This window comes from Miscanthus floridulus, chromosome 17, assembly GCF_019320115.1.
Source record: "Miscanthus floridulus cultivar M001 chromosome 17, ASM1932011v1, whole genome shotgun sequence".
Lineage (NCBI taxonomy): Eukaryota > Viridiplantae > Streptophyta > Magnoliopsida > Poales > Poaceae > Miscanthus > Miscanthus floridulus.
In genome coordinates this window covers 58,991,975-59,007,604 of record NC_089596.1, presented here as the reverse complement: position 1 = coordinate 59,007,604, position 15,630 = coordinate 58,991,975, and the positions used below count along the sequence as shown (strand labels likewise).

General features: G+C 46.6%; 2 protein-coding genes and 1 non-coding gene across 3 annotated transcripts; all 3 read right to left on the bottom strand.

The window, feature by feature from the left end:
* Positions 1 to 3,922: 3,922 nt before the first annotated feature.
* On the bottom strand, positions 3,923 to 5,157 carry LOC136518406 (late embryogenesis abundant protein B19.4-like). The gene is made up of 2 exons (XM_066512066.1): positions 4,945 to 5,157; positions 3,923 to 4,793 (listed from the first exon to the last, which is right to left on the bottom strand). Exons 1-2 carry the CDS (start codon positions 5,060 to 5,062, stop codon positions 4,453 to 4,455), a joined length of 459 nt encoding a protein of 152 aa, XP_066368163.1. The 5' UTR covers positions 5,063 to 5,157; the 3' UTR covers positions 3,923 to 4,452.
* Positions 5,158 to 8,813: 3,656 nt separating this feature from the next.
* Positions 8,814 to 9,760, bottom strand: LOC136518642 (late embryogenesis abundant protein EMB564). The gene is made up of 2 exons (XM_066512316.1): positions 9,273 to 9,760; positions 8,814 to 9,129 (listed from the first exon to the last, which is right to left on the bottom strand). The coding sequence occupies exons 1-2, from the start codon at positions 9,388 to 9,390 to the stop codon at positions 8,960 to 8,962; spliced, it is 288 nt and encodes a 95-aa protein (XP_066368413.1). The 5' UTR covers positions 9,391 to 9,760; the 3' UTR covers positions 8,814 to 8,959.
* Positions 9,761 to 14,321: 4,561 nt separating this feature from the next.
* LOC136519149 (small nucleolar RNA R71) lies at positions 14,322 to 14,430 on the bottom strand. Its single transcript, XR_010774711.1, has one exon. It is a non-coding gene; the product is annotated as a small nucleolar RNA R71 (small nucleolar RNA).
* Positions 14,431 to 15,630: the final 1,200 nt, after the last annotated feature.

Genomic DNA, 15,630 nt, shown 5'->3' with positions numbered 1-15,630 from the left:
CGCGCGCCGCGTGTCCCCGGCGACGGCCGCGCGTCGCCAACGCTCTGTCCGCGCAGGCCACGCCGCGCCTGGGCGCGCCTTCATCACCGCCAGCGTCCGCCTGAGTCGCCCCGCGCTCCCATTTCCCTCTGGCGTCCTTTCTTCCCCGCTGCAGCAGCCGCCGAGCGCCCGCAGCTCCGCCGTCGCCATAGCCGCGCGCAGCCCGCGCCTAGCCACTCCAGCACCACCACCAAAGCTTCACCGTCTTCTCAGCGACCCACTGCTCCCTCCCGTGCTCGCTGACCAAGCTTGGTAAGCCATTGCCGCGCGTTTAAGCTCGCCGGAGTTCCGCCGTGAGCTCCGTCTCCGTGGCCACGTCACCACCGTCCATCCCAGGCCGCGTTAGGGCACTAGGTAGCTCCGCCGTAGCTCGGTGATGCTCGGCACAGCGTCTGTTCGAGCCACCGTAGCCCACACCGGCGTTTTGCCGTGGTCCAGCCCCGCCGCTCCGCCATTGCCGCCGCCGTCGTCCTTACCGTCGACGATAGGGCCGGCCAAGTGGCTCAATAGATGCGCTAGGTCACTAGGAGCACGTCGTGATGACCTCACCGCCGGCAACCTCGCCGTCGGCGAGCTCCGCCGTTCCCATGTCATTCCTGCGCTGTTGCTCTGTTCCGTCTCAGTGACATGTGGGCCCAACTGGCTGGAGGGTCCCGCCTGTCAGTGTCGGTTAAATAGAAAGCTAGCTCATTTTTACAGATTTGAACCCTGATTTCATGTATCTTGTTATTTTTGTATCTTTAGTTTGATAGCTCCAAAAATTGTGACATAAATTTGTGAGTGTTCCTTAGGAAATGTAGTATTTAGGAAAAATATGTTCTTAGCTTCAACAGTAGAAATTTATGGAGATTTAAATCAGGATTTGAAATGTGCTTTTGAATGTATTTAAATTTGTTTATTTTATATCTAGAGTTCCTGTGCTCCAAGAATTATGAAATTTTTGTGGTAGGCTATTCTTGTTATATATGAGCTTGGATAAAAATTTGAAGACCAGTGCATGTGTAGATCTATAGTTATAGATTTTTCTTTTATAAATAGTTGATCCTTGCATGAATTTTTATAAATTAATTATGAGTCCAAAATTTATGAAATTTGTTGGAGGTGATACTAGTACCATATGGATGTTAGGAAAAATAAGAAATCTGTTGCTTGACACTTTTCAATAGGATTTTCCATTTATGCTATTTCAAGCCTTGCTTCCTTATCATTTTTGTATAGAATGTTCTACTTAATAAAATGACATGAAATTTTTATAGTAGTCCTTTGATAGCATTAGTAAGGCTCTGTAAAATTTTGGGAATTTATTAAGCACATCTGATATATATTTATTATTTAACCTAGATATCTAAATAAAATAATAAAGGCAATTTAATAAATAGTTTGGGCTTCACCATTATATTATCTTAACTATATTTGGTATGCTTAAACTGTTGGTAGGTTCTAGGTTGTCAAATTTTGAATGATTACATGAAGTAGAGGTGTTATTACTTTATTTTGCATGTTAAATCATTTCCGGACTGATTCTAGAATATGATGAGTTGCATATTGAAACTGATGTAGACTGTAAAAATGGTTAATAACAAAGTTGTAGAGAATTTGGTAAGCTTTCCAGAAAGTCCAGGATCAATGTTTTTGGATTTGTAGAACTCCAGTTATGAGTGAAACAAGTAGCTGCTATTTTATAGTGTAGTCGATGCATTGTAGAAATAGTTAAGTAGTAATCGAGAAGAGATATGCACCTACTCAACAACGCGATGCACTTGTTAACATTATGCATTCGTAATACTCATACCATACTCATGCATCTAGGATCGGAGGAAGAGATCACGTTGCTGGAATTCGAAGAAGCAGAGGAAGGGAACCCGTAGGAGGATCCACAAGCCGCAGCTCCCGAAGGCGTGGAGCAGAACCCTGAAGAGCTTCCGGAGTGCCCTGACCATCGCCTTACTTCCTTTCTGCGAGGCAAGCCCCGGAGCATTATAAGTCTCCCAGTAATTTACAAATGTTTACTTACGTACTTATGATTGATGCATTAGGTTATAAGAGTTGAATGAAACCACTTGATGCATGTACAATCCTTGTCCAGATATTATCCCTTTAACCGGTATAGGTCCAGGATCGAATATATATGCTTAGCCATGCTTAGACCGGTAGAAGTCGGGTGATGTCCTGTCACCTGCGAGATATAGGTGGATACCGGAGCACGGTTGGCTATATCTGCTATCGTGGAACAGAACCATGAGGTAAAAGTAAATTGAGACCGGACGGGAGGTCGATAGGGAAGCAACAGGGCATGGAGGTCTTGGGTGTGGACTTATCCCCGTCCGTGTCGATTAAGGACCGTACCGTTGTTGGAACTTCTGACAAGATTGAACGCATGCCTCTCACTTAGCTGGCCGGATAATTCGTTCCGACCGCGAAGCCGAGTAATTCAACTCAGGCCGGGAACCGTTCTGTTGTGCGCTCCTTCCGGGGAACGATCAGACTGAGCCCAAGGGCAGGCTTGGCCTGAGCATCCTGGCATCTGGTGTTCCAGATTGTGCGGCACGGTACGGACCCGCGAAATGTGTACCTGAGTTGTACCAAAGGTGACCTAAGACTATCGTGGCTGGTAGATCTGGGTTTGTGTTAGGAATAAATTCACAGCTGGTTGAAATCGATTCGAATCGCCGTCTCTCCCGGATAGTGAGAAACTTGGCTAGCTCCAACATCGTAGTAACTGTATTATGAAACATGATGGTTCAGATGAATATGGAATTACAATACCTGCTATGGTTACTATTGTATGATTCTAAATAATATACCACATGTTTGGCCCAGGATAGTTGCTAATCTAGAAATGGATAGTTATAATTAACTTGATAAAGGAATCACAAGTGTACAAAGATTAATTGCCTTTTTCGCAAAAATGTTGTCAAGTTACGTCCACTTATACAGCCTTGCATAATCCTTGGAGTCATTTTATTTCTGGTTCATGACGGGTAAGTCTAGCTGAGTACCTTCTCGTACTCAGGGTTTATTTTCCCATTGTTGCAGATGGCACTGTGTATCATGGTTATTGCAAGAGTTGCTTCTATCCCGCTGTGGATGAGGAGTAAGCCTTGGGCAGGCTTCCTTAGTAATTCCTATCTTCGCTTTTGTGGATCGTGATCTGGCATGGCACTGTATCAAACTACGTTGGAAACTTATCTTCGAACTTATTTGCTTCCGCTTAAATTATCAAACTCGGTTTGTAATAACTTTTATTCGTACTCTAATGATGAAAAGTATCTGTGAACTTTATGTAATATGTGACATGTATGTTGAATCCTGTACGATCTTGGTTGTTGTAAATCGTCTATCGAGACCCGTCGTGATACTCGACGGACTACCGGGTTTATATGGGTTCAAGTATGACAGTGCAACCGCTTGCGGATTGCCATTATACTTGTATTCTTATAAATTGGTCGGTTCTGCGACATTTTGCGTAACGACCGTGTTGCTATATGATCAATCCTGAAAGATTGTTGCTGATTGCCCATCCACAATGGAACGAGTTCACAGCATTCAGGTTTCGTAAAGAGCATCAATCGGCGGTGTCATACCATATCAAATGTGTGAAAGCAGGAAAGCTGGCTCCATGTATTCACCCGGTAGTGTATCGAGTTTCTTCGATGTAATTGACTAGTTTGCCCAGTCTGGTTTCAAGACTTGTCTCTCAAAGCAAACACTATGGGAGGTGGGAGCGCGAGCAGATCAAAGTCCTTATTAGAATTGTTACTTCCAATGTGCTTGCGCACTCTCATCGGGAGAAATAAGATGAATGTCAAAGCTCTACTGACGATGCTGTATATATTGCGCAGGCTATCTATACCTACGAGTCTGGGACAGGCGAGGTGCTATGTTTCGCTTCCGTTCTGGTTTCTCTTTGTGCCAAACTAGCTATATCCTTCCTCGTATGAAGAGAATCACTCCAAACAAATTGCAGCAGTCGAAAGAGCAGAGAAGATCCTTATGTGTTATTAACCAACAACTACGTTACCGAACCAAAGCATGGATACAAACAAACTCGACGACCTTGAGGCATCAGGTGCTAGACCACCCACCACACACTGGGTAGAGCCAGAACACAGGTTGCTAAACTGGCGCTAAACTCCGACGACAAAGCCTGAAGAAACCTGCCTCAACAGTCAACACACAGTCACGACGACCACTGACAATTGACCATCATCAGCACCTAACTGAAGCAAGGCACGCATGATCGTATGCACACATATGACCGCCTACATGCGTGCTGCGACGACTGACGTACGCCCTACATTATTCAGTGCACACGTGCCAAACCTGGAGTGGCACGTGCTACGACTAGCCTACACACACCTTCCTGCAGCTACTAGATATGCTACGGGGCACGTACGCACGCACGCATCAGATCTAGGAGGACCTGAACTTGGACTCGTCGATCTCGATGCCCTCCCGGGCGGCGCGCTCGCCGCCGGACTCCTCCTTGGTGCTCAGGCCGCCCTTCTTCCCCATCTCGCTGTAGCCTTCGTGACCCAGCTGCTCCTTGCGCGTCTGCCCGCCCTTGCTGCCCATCTCGCTGTACCCCTCGTGGCGCAGCTGCTCCTTGCGGGTCTCCCCGCCCTTGCTGCCCATCTCGACGTAGCCCTCGTGGCCCAGCTGCTCCTTGCGCGTCTGCCCGCCCTTGCTGCCCATCTCCTGGTAGCCCTCGTGGCCCAGCTGCTCCTTGCGGGTCTGCCCGCCGCGGCTGCGCCCTGCACGCACACATCAACAGAGGAACACAGTCGTTTCATTGGTCAGTTCTTGGCCATTTACGCAGTAAGTAGTAGTGGTCCTATAGTAGACTAGTCAAGCTAGAGAGATGATAAAAAAGGCTGGCCGGCCGCCCGGCCGTAGGTTACAAACCTTCGGCGAGGTGCTCCTGCGCCTCGAGAGACTTGCCGCCGGTGCCGCCGGGGACGACGGTCTGGCCCTCCTCGGCCATGCGCTCCAGCTCCTCCCTGCTTTCCTGACCGGACGCCATCGCCGTCCTCAAACTAACGAACAAAGCTCACGAGCTCGGTGTGGATTGTTGCTAGACGTACGCAGGACTGCTCTTAGGTTTTACTGTTAGCTACGTACTACTCGCTTGCTTGTGTGATATGGAGGATCAGATGGGGTCGCCATTTTATAGCCGTGCAAGGAAGGGCCGGCGCGTCGCGAGGCCAGGCAGGCCGGGCCCATCAGGGAGCCGACCGGGCTGGGGACGTGTGTGCCGACGCGGACGAAATGCAGGGTCCCTCGGCGCCCGTGCGGCGCGACGCGTGTGCTAGAAGGCCTTGCGAGGGCGACACGTACGTGCGTGTCGAGCGAGGAGGGCCTGCGCGCGCGCATGTGAGCGAGAGAACGCATGTCCCCGGGAAGAGATGCCATGCGTGCGCGTGCGCCGGCGCCGTAGACCGTAGTTATCCGACCGGGAGGCGGAGGATTGGAGGAAGCACGCACGACCGCGCCTGGAAGCTGGTAGCAGCACTACTGTAGCATGGGACGAGCTGGTGCTCCGGCCATGCTGCATTGCCGCCGCGTGTATGCATGCGCTCGGCACCCGAGACCGAGAGGCATGACAGACCGGACGAGACCACCAGGTGCCCGGCGAGACAGTGTACAGGGATGGCATGGACCGCCTGTTGCCCCACTTCGTCTTGGCATTTTTCTGTCTGAGAAGCTGTTGGTCCCTCACCATGGAGGCACACCGTGTATATATGACGCGTTTCGCCCATGTATTATATGTATATACATGTCTATAGTGGAGTGGGTTACAATTATATTCCCCTGAATTCAGCCACATAGCTCTAGGATATTCTATATAGCTCCAGACCGGACGACATGTTCGAATGTAAGTGGTGGAGATTTTTCTTCAAAGTCGAGCCAAAAAAGATGTATGGCAGTTGAAACTTCACACGGGATAAGAATGTTTTTTCTACAATCAACAAGCATTTACCGTGCCTATAAAAACCAGATAGGTTCTTTCTTAAAACACGAATGGTTTTACAAAGCTTGACCTCAATTTTAAGGGTCTAGTCGTCTAGATTATTCGTTTTTATATATAGCAGTCTCTCGACGACTATTCGTTTTAATACATAGCAGTCACAGAGAGACGGCTAATATTTTTCTGTTAGCTAGAATACTGCTCCTTTCCTTCGTTTCAAATTATAAATCGTTTTATATTTTTTAGATGTTATATATATATATATATATATATATATATATATATATATATATATATATATATATATATATATATATAGACATAGTATATATTTAAATTATATATTTAAGAAAGTTAAAATGACCTTGAAACGGAGGGCATATATTAGATGTATAATATATTAGCTAAGTTGTTCACATCTATTAGATCTAATAGTTATTTTAGATGAGAGTTAGCTTCAAATTTTTATTAGATGAGAAATTCAATTTGAACTACTAGGGCACTACCAACACTATAAGAATCATGTTAATCCATGATGGAAAATTTCCATCGCGGATCAGAAAACCATCACAATCTCAATACTATAAGAATCCTGTTAATCCATGATGAAAAATTTCCATCGCGGATTAAAAAACTCACAATGTAGCGTCTATGATAGTTTAGCTGCAAACAAAAACCTTTTTATAATTACTACAGAGGCGGAGCCACCTATATGGCGAGCTATGGCGGCTGCCCTACCTCCCCTCCGGCGAGTACCAGACCTAGGACCCCGACCTCCGGCAGGGCGTCGACGGCGTCCGCGGCAGCGCTGCCGAGCGGAAGAGAGGAGGCACGGACGGCCAAAGGTTGAAGATGGGCAGTCTGTGCGCTGCTGGGCCGTCTTGGCATTGGCAACCAGGCCCAATGGCCCATCCATCGCGCAGCCCAGCCAGGCCTTAGGTCAATCAATAGGTGCTCCGCTCTCGAATCGCTCTCGCTCGGCTGACTCGACCGCGCCCCGCCTCCGCCTCCGCGCACCACGCTCCCGCTCCGCGACTCCGCGTCTCTACACCGCGCGCCCGCGTCGCCCCGGTCAGCGCGACCGCGCCTCCAAGCCGGCTGCCGCTACCGACTGCCCCGCCGCACACCGACGCCGGGAATCGACCGGAGGCGACGGCCCAGCCGGCTGCCGCTGCGCCCAAGCCCCAAGCCGCGCCGAGCGCCACCGGCCGGCCCAGTCGCCCAGAGGCCGGACTTTTTTTTGCAGGTTGTTTATGCTTTTTTATCATTTGATGTATGGACATGGTTAATTGTTTGGACTATGGAACAAAAGTTCTGCTTATGTCTTTTTCATGTGAAAGGTAACCATGTTCCAACTAATCTTTCTGTGCCATTTATTTGCTGAATTACATATTAGAATATAATTGTTACGTGACACACCGACATATATACGATATACATACAGACCGATATATCGGTGAAGTTCTATTTATGTATCGCCCTAACTCATTTCTTCGGCCGGCTCCGCCACTGAATTACTACCGATGTGACCATCTGCCTGTGCAGCTTTGCTGGGGTCTGTAGAAAAGAATATCATCCCTTGTTCTTTTTTTTATAAGGATCTTTCTTTTTTCTCAAATACATAGAGGATTTACATATCATTATAATAAAGAATAAGAGTTTAACTATACAAACGATACGTTTTTTTTGAGCGCCTTAGATGGTATCATTATAATAAAGAAGAAGAGTTTAACCATACAAACGATACGTTTTTTTTATGAGCACCTTAGATGGTCCTAGATATGTGACTGAACCTTCCTCGTAGCCGTACCTTTTTAGTAGACTCTTTCAGGCTTCGATATCCCTTGTTCTTTGATACGTGATAGGATTCCGCCTATTTCACCTTTAAAGCCTCCTGCATCTCGTCCATCTTGTCCTGACGCTGTCGTCGTCCTCCCATACGGAGACAGACACGAGCAATGCCAAGAGTGCCATACTAGTCTTCTCATTTTCCTTTCCAACGTATACATAAAAGGAAATAGTTCGTCAAAACCTTCTTTGTTTTGGTCAGGAGTAGAATTTATTGAAAGGCCATGTAGAAATGGGTCAAATGACACTGCAATCATATCGGTATATGTTGTGATCCTGACTGTCTTAAAGATGAAAATTCTCCGTGATGCACTAATGCCCACGAGTGTAAAGTTCCAACACATAATGAATTCCCTTTCTTAAAACAATTTCATCCTGTTTTGTGTGTAGTAGTATTAGTACTATCAATCAAGAAAAGCCGACGACGTGGTGATACTGGTTCGCTGTTCTTGTTTATTTTGCTGTACTCCTTTATGTTTTAATATAATTTCAGTAGGGATCAGCCTCTGATCCCTCCTGTTCTCTCAAAAAACATGAGCAACCAGTGCAGAGCAGCAGATATGACGAGGAACCGCCAGACTAGATTTACATTACTGATTATGAGGAGCCATGGAACATGGAAACAAAGCGTAAACAGAGGACTATATGTATGCTCAAGCTCAACCACTTGACCAGGTGGACACGAGCGCCTAAGGAAACAAAAAAGCTAGCAAACTACAAAGCCTGAAGCGAACCTGCCACTTTGACGACCGCCAAGATTAGGAACTAACAACTGAACTTTGACGACTGACATGATTAGGAACTAACTGAAACCTTCTCGAAGCATGCATGATCATACATACAGGTACACATATGCATGATCGCCTACACGCATGCTGAGACATCCTACATTCAGCCTGTTCGTTTGGCTGTGGCTTGTCGTAAACGATCGTAAATTTTTATCCGAAATAGTATTTTTCTCTCACACAAACCAGCCAGTAGTTCTTTACAAACCAGCAACCGAACAGGCTGATTATTATTGTGCTACTTCTCCAAAGTACAGTACTAGCTACGGCCAAGGTACACTAACAGACAGCTACGAACGCTGCGTACATACGCACGCGTCTAGGACTGCTCGTTGGTCCTAAACTTGGACTCGTCGATGTCGACACCCTCCCTGGCGGCGCGCTCGCCGCCGGACTGCTCCGTGGTGCTCAGACCGCCCTTCTTCCCCATCTCACTGTACCGCTCATGCCCCAGCTGCTCCTTGCGAGTCTGCCCCCCGCGGCTGCGCCCTGCATGCAAACGTCGAGGGCAATCAAGCAACAATTCAGATCGGTATGGTGCTGGATGCCCACACTCCTGCAATTAAGCTAGCCAATCACAACAGGAAATCAATAAAGATGGCTGGCACTGGCAGTTGGTTATTATTACGTACCTTCGGCGAGGTGCTCCTGGGCCTCGACGCTCTTGCCGCCGGTCCCGCCGGGGACGACGGTCTCGCCCTCGCGGACCTTGCGGTCCAGCTCCTTCCTGCTCTCCTGACCGGACGCCATTGTCGTCTAACTAGCTATAGCTAGCTAGCTCACCAAGGTGCTTGGAGTCTTGGACTCTGCTGGAAACGTCAGCGGCGCTACTAGCTACCAGGTGAGTGTTGTCTGGGGTTGTCGTTGATGACGGTAAGGACCCGGCGCCGCCCTTTTATAACAGCTGATAGATGGGGCGGTGCGCCGCGAGGGCAGGCGGCCAGGCGCCGGCGCGTGTGCACCAACGCGGACGTACGCGACGCAGGGACAGCTCGCGAGGTCGGTACCACCGCGCCGCGCCGACGCGTGTGCGGCGAGACCTTTCCGGCGGGCGACACGCACCTACGAAGCGGTAGCGGAAGCGAGAGCGTCCGTGTCCGTGTGTGGCGTGCATAGCAGGTAGCAGTTATCCTATTCCTGGGCGAGGCGCAACTGGCATTGGTGTCGGCTTCGCCCCGTCCTGCATTTTCGACGCGCGTGCGTGCGTCGTCAGACCTACGAACGTCTCGCGAGGTGTGTAAGTGGGGGAGTCTTCAGCGCCCTTGTGCATGCCGTGACCGGCTGACCGCGGTCTAGCGTTCGCCAGATCGCGCGCACGGCGCCAGAGTGGCTCGATCCACTGGATTAGTTATACTAGCATCAACACATAACCAGACAACTCCTTTCAGCCTTGGAATAACTTATGCTATGAGATTGTTCTAAATTAAATGTTTTACACTTGAAGTATAATTTAATTTGTATGTGTTAAGTTTGGAAATGTGAAAAATGTACGAATAGATTCGTCTTAACAACCTTATGAATCTCCAAAAAAACTTGGAGTTTAATTTAATTTAGATCTACAGAAAATTCTGAGAAACAAATGAAAAAATTGAAAATAAGAGCCTTGTGAATCTGATTTGTACTTGTATAATTTGGCAGTTATAGTTCCGAACACAGAACCTTATAAATCAGGAAATAAATAACCTTGAAGGTAATAGTAAAGTCAGGACTGCAGCAAGCCAATTGCATTTGTCCCTATTCCACGCACTCTTTTTAGTATTTCGATCCATGCAATCCTGCATGATAGGATTTGAGGAAGACAACTGAATATTAATGAACTTGCATTTTCATATATAACTGCTCAGTTTTTTGAGGGAAAAAACTGAATTTGGCACATAAGGAAAAGAACCATGTGTACTCAGATTGTACCCACAATGTAATTAGCTTAATGTTTAGCCAAGAATTTGAAATCATACATGCTGTTGTTCAAGGCCCGAGACTTCGAACACCAGGTTGTCGCGCAAACGAAGTTTAAAATGGGATGAGACGAAAGGAAAAACACAAGCGAAGCAAGATGAACAATTTTATTGATCTTGTGCCTCTCTCTTTACATTCCTCCGACGGGGCTATTTATACACGCCTGTAGGCTTCTCGTGGGACAAAAATGCCCTTACAACTACTACACATTCGAAGAATATTCCACGCCGTCGTGGGCTTGTTCGCCATTCGGAGTCCCCGCCTGCCCTGGGTAGCGCCGACCAGAGGAGAGCCGACCAGCCTAGCCTCATGTCGCTTCCGTGACCGACTGAGTGGGCCCTTCTGTCGGCCACACAAAGGCGACTGACCCCCTCCACTGGCGAAACATGCAAAACCGACTAAACAAACCATTAACTACTATTTGCCCGAGTGAATAGCTCAAGTCGGCTCCATGCCTTGGCCACGCAAACTCAAGTGGGGTCGTTCTTTTCGCCAAGGCGAAAAGAGTTGAGCCCGGCGCGGGGTTCGGGCGAGCCCTCACCGTCGGATCCACCATTCTGCCTCGATGAAAAGGGAGTCAGGGCAGTGGTTACCATGAGTCATTTCGCTTTGATGAGATAAGAAGCACACCACACATGCTCTCTTTCTCCTGTGGTATTACACTTGTCATTTCGCCAGCGCGAAATGCTAGGTGCGCCGACGGGCCAAGATCGAAGCGCGAAATGCTAGGTGCGCCGACGGGCCAAGATCGCCCGTGCCCTTGATGTTCATCATTTCGCCGGTGCGAGACTCCATCTACGTCAGTAGGGTGTGAGTGGGGCGGTGGACGAGCCCTTTGGTGTGCCCAAAGGTGGGGCCTGCCCCCAACATTGGCCCCTCGACATCGCGCGAAGAGGCTCTCCATCTCTCTGCGGGTGCCATGCGCGTTCACGGGATCACTGCGCCAAGGGGCTCGCACGCTGTCCCCGGCAAAGGGTGGAGATCCACAACGATGGTTGTACTTCATGTGGCGATCGGTTTTTTTTAGGCGGCGACCATTTTCCATTTTTTCGGTTTTCGAGCTGTTATTGCCGTTTCATGGAATTCGAACCGTCGCGACGGTTATGCGAAGCGTCGGTTCCTCGAGGGTCGCGCTGCGCGCGGTGGGTGCCTATATAAGCCCCACCCATGCTGGGAGAGCCGTGCGCTCTCATCTTTCCTCCAGTCCCACTCAAGAAAGAAGCTTTCGCTTCTCGGCTTTTCGCTTGAGTTGGTCGGTAGCTCGCTCGTGCTCGCCTAGACGCCTAGACCACAGATTGGTTTTTGCTTTTTTCTATTCACTTTTTATTTCCTTATTGCGCACTTGTATTATTTTAGCGTTTTAGCTCTTTTTGCTTCTTTACTATTTTTGGTTTTTTGGGGTTTTCGTATGTAACTCGCTTGGATAGATGTCAAGTGAGTCGTCGTCTGGCGGCAATTCGTCTAGCGGGAGCTCATCTGACAGCTCTAGCTCGAGATCTCGCACCGAGTCACGAAGCGTGTCTGAGCAAGCGATGGCTCAGTCACTAAAAGCGCATGACAATAACTTGGCGCCGGAACGCCCTGCTGGAGGTGGCCTGGGCCCTTCTCATGATGATGCTGGCGGAGAAACCGATACTAATGTGGAGATCGTGGAGGAGGGTGAGGAGGGCGAAACTACGGGACCGGTGCCAGCCGCCGTAAGGGGCCAACTGGATTTGACTCCGATTACCTATCGGATAAGCCATTCGTGCGTTACGGAAGCTGATCTCGATAAACTGACAATTTCCACGAGTTTTGGTGAATCTATGTTTTTAGTAGGGTTTATCCAGAAAACCGTCAATGTGAATCAAAACGTCAAATAAAATTAGGCTTATCCGCAGCGAAATCAACTACAGAAGGTTCTAGAAGACACCAGAAGCCACGTCACTAAAGCAGACCTACAGAGGATGATAGAGGCTTACCGGCCCCTGGGGCCCACGTGTCAGCCCCCGCTTCGTATGTTGGTTCTCCACCACCTTAAGGATTGCATCTACGCCTTTTATTCAAGTCGGTTTGATCCGAAGGTCCAGAATTGATGCTCCGGCTTATATATACCAACCCCTACCCCTGCCCTGAGAGATCGGCCATACGTCAAGAGTAGACCAAAAATTAAGGTTTTCAGAGAGAAGAGAATAGAACTCCAATTCTTCAAAGTTCTAGTATAGGCTAGTTAGCAAGGTTCAAGTAGAGTTTGGGCTATTGCTCAGGATTCCGGATTCGTTGTCTAGAGGCTGGTAGATCCATTGTATCCCTCTTATTTTATGACTTTGTGCTACTTCAATATTATGTTGCTATTTATTATGTTCCTAGTTTGCTCTAGTTATATGCTTGATATAGTTATGATTGATGATGAATTTATGCATATGTTTGCAAAGCGCTTAGCTCAATACTCGAGTGAGTTAAGTGGTCAATATTATGTAAGCGTGGTGCTTAAATGTTGTTTACCTACGGATGCATTCTACACTCTGGGTCATGTGGTAGATCGTGGATGTGACACTCCCATTGAGTCCTTTGTAGCCCACTCCCCGTTTGTAGGGCAAGTAGAACCCGGTTGCGAAGGGAGTCAAGCTCTGTTCTTGATCTTCCTTAGTAATATTCCTTATGCATAGATACAAAGTTAATTATGTATAGATGAAAGTGTATATACTTGGGTGTACAAAAGACTTAGTAAATAAGAAATGACTTAGGAATCTTTTACTTCGTAATTAATCTCATGCCTAGCCATACTACATTTATGAGTATCTATTCCTATCTCTGAATTACTATCAATGCCTTACACTTACCATTTATTTATCATTTGACTTACCCATGCTATAGCATGTGAGTTAATGATCTTGTCATAAGTATGCATATTTGTTAATATCTCCAGCCACCCCATTGCTCCTCCCTGTGGATAAAATATAAATAACGATACCTGATATACTCCCAAGAGAAATGCTATAATGGTATATTATCTATGTGCTTGCGGATACTATATATATATATATATATATATATATATTTATAAGTGTTCTAAATAATTACCAACAACACATTTCTGGCATAATTGTTAGGGATGACAACTTAGTAAAGAAGTGATGCTAAGAAATATCAACAAGCATTTCTAACGCCGTTGTTGGGGAGAGGCACAAGGCTAAGAGAATTGATCAAATAAATACTTATTGATAAAATCATAACACCTCTGCCTTAGCAGGCTTACCCTTGTTTGTCTTTGTTCATATTTTATATAGGGTATTGCAGGATTGGTTCTAATTCATCAACAAGTTCCATCCATCAAAATCAAACCAATCAAGAGGAAGCTCAACACCAGTTTCTAAAGCTATGGCTGACAAGACTCTGCGTGAGTTCTCTACTCCAAGCACTGAGAACATCCGCACTAGACCAACACTCAAAACTAACAACCTTGAATTTGATCTCAAGGCAAGCCTCATCAACATGGTGCAAGCTACTCCATTTAGCGGAAAGACACATGAAGATGCTAGTGCTCATCTTTAAAATTTCCTAGAGATAAGCAACACAATCACCATCAAGGACGTTGCTCAAGATATCATACTACTCCGCCTGTTTCCATTCTCACTAGTGGAAAGGGCGAAGCAGTGGTTCTACACCAATAAAGATAACATCAACACATGGGCAAAATGTTCGAAGGCCTTTTTAGCGAAGTTTTTCCCTATAAGCAAAACCAATGCCTTAAGAGGAAAATTTTCCAATTTCCAGCAACAGAAAAGAGAGAGCATTCTAGAAGCATGGGAACATTTCCAAGAATACATTTTTAGATTGTCCTCATCATGGGATGGAAGATTGGTTGCTCATGCAAAGCTTTTACCATGGATTGACTAAGAAAGCTCATGAGCAACTTGATGCAACTGCTGGAGGATCATTCATGTCACTCACCCTTGGAAAAGCTAAAACTCTTATGGAGAAGAAAACCTCTAATCAAGGCTGGTCTCAATGCAATATTCAAGCATGCAATAAGAGTGAGGAAGTATCATAAGAGGTGTGTGCACTATCAACCAAGATGGACGTACTATTGAATTGGCTTGAACAACAAGCCAATCACAAGAAGGATCATCAGGCCATACAAGATGCTTTTAATTCCCAAAACATATGTGGAGAATATTTGGGGGTTGATTTCCTCGAATATCAAGAAGATGCAAATATTGTCAACTCTGCTCCACAACAACAGAAACAAGGATGGGGGCAACAACGACAATGGTCAAATTATCAAGGTAAGTACCTAGGTAATTACTATAACTCTTCTAATCCTAAACAACCGTCCTTGAAAGATGTGATCTTAGAACAAGCTAAGATTAACGAGAATATTTCTAAAAAGCTTGCTTTTAATGATAAGGTCCTAGAAAACATAAATACTAAAATAGATAGTTTTTCTTCTACCATAAAAGACCAACTTAGCTATAATAAAAAGATAGAATTACAATTAGCCCAGTTGGCTGCTGCCTTGCCTTTTGCCACTAATCTGGAGCAGGTTAATGCCATAACTAAAGAGGTGCCAAGTCTACTCGTGATCCGCCATATCCGACAAAGACAGGTAAGACACATGCATCAATACAAGAAGAGAAGAAGGATGATGAAGTTGAGCCACAAGCATAGGAAATGATGCAAGATTTTTCATGACTCCACCTTCCTACCGTTTCCACGCAGAAATCAAAAATCCAAAATGGATGAGCAGTTCGATAAGTTTGTAGAGGTAATTCAAAAGGTTTATATCAATATTCCTCTGCTAGATGCCATATAGGTACCAACCTATGCGAAGTACCTCAGAGACATTCTAAACAACAAAAGACTACTGCCCACCACTGAGGTAATCAAGTTAATGAAGGAGTGTAGTGCGGCCATCCTGAACACAACACCTGTCAAGAAGAAGGATCTAGGATGTCCCACTATTGATTGTTCGATCGGAAACCAAAACTTTGAGAATGCGCTATGCGATCTTGGAGCAAGTTTTAGTGTCATGCCCAAGAAGGTTTTTGATAA

Bases quoted from the DNA above. Each gene is read 5' to 3' on its own strand.
- LOC136518406 (XM_066512066.1), bottom strand. From the start codon at position 5,062: ATGGCGTCCGGTCAGGAAAGCAGGGAGGAGCTGGAGCGCATGGCCGAG. The intron at 4,794-4,944 runs GTTTGTAACCTA...GTGTGCGTGCAG, and splicing joins GCAGGAGCACCTCGCCGAAG to GGCGCAGCCGCGGCGGGCAG.
- LOC136518642 (XM_066512316.1), bottom strand. From the start codon at position 9,390: ATGGCGTCCGGTCAGGAGAGCAGGAAGGAGCTGGACCGCAAGGTCCGC. The intron at 9,130-9,272 runs GTACGTAATAAT...GTTTGCATGCAG, and splicing joins CCAGGAGCACCTCGCCGAAG to GGCGCAGCCGCGGGGGGCAG.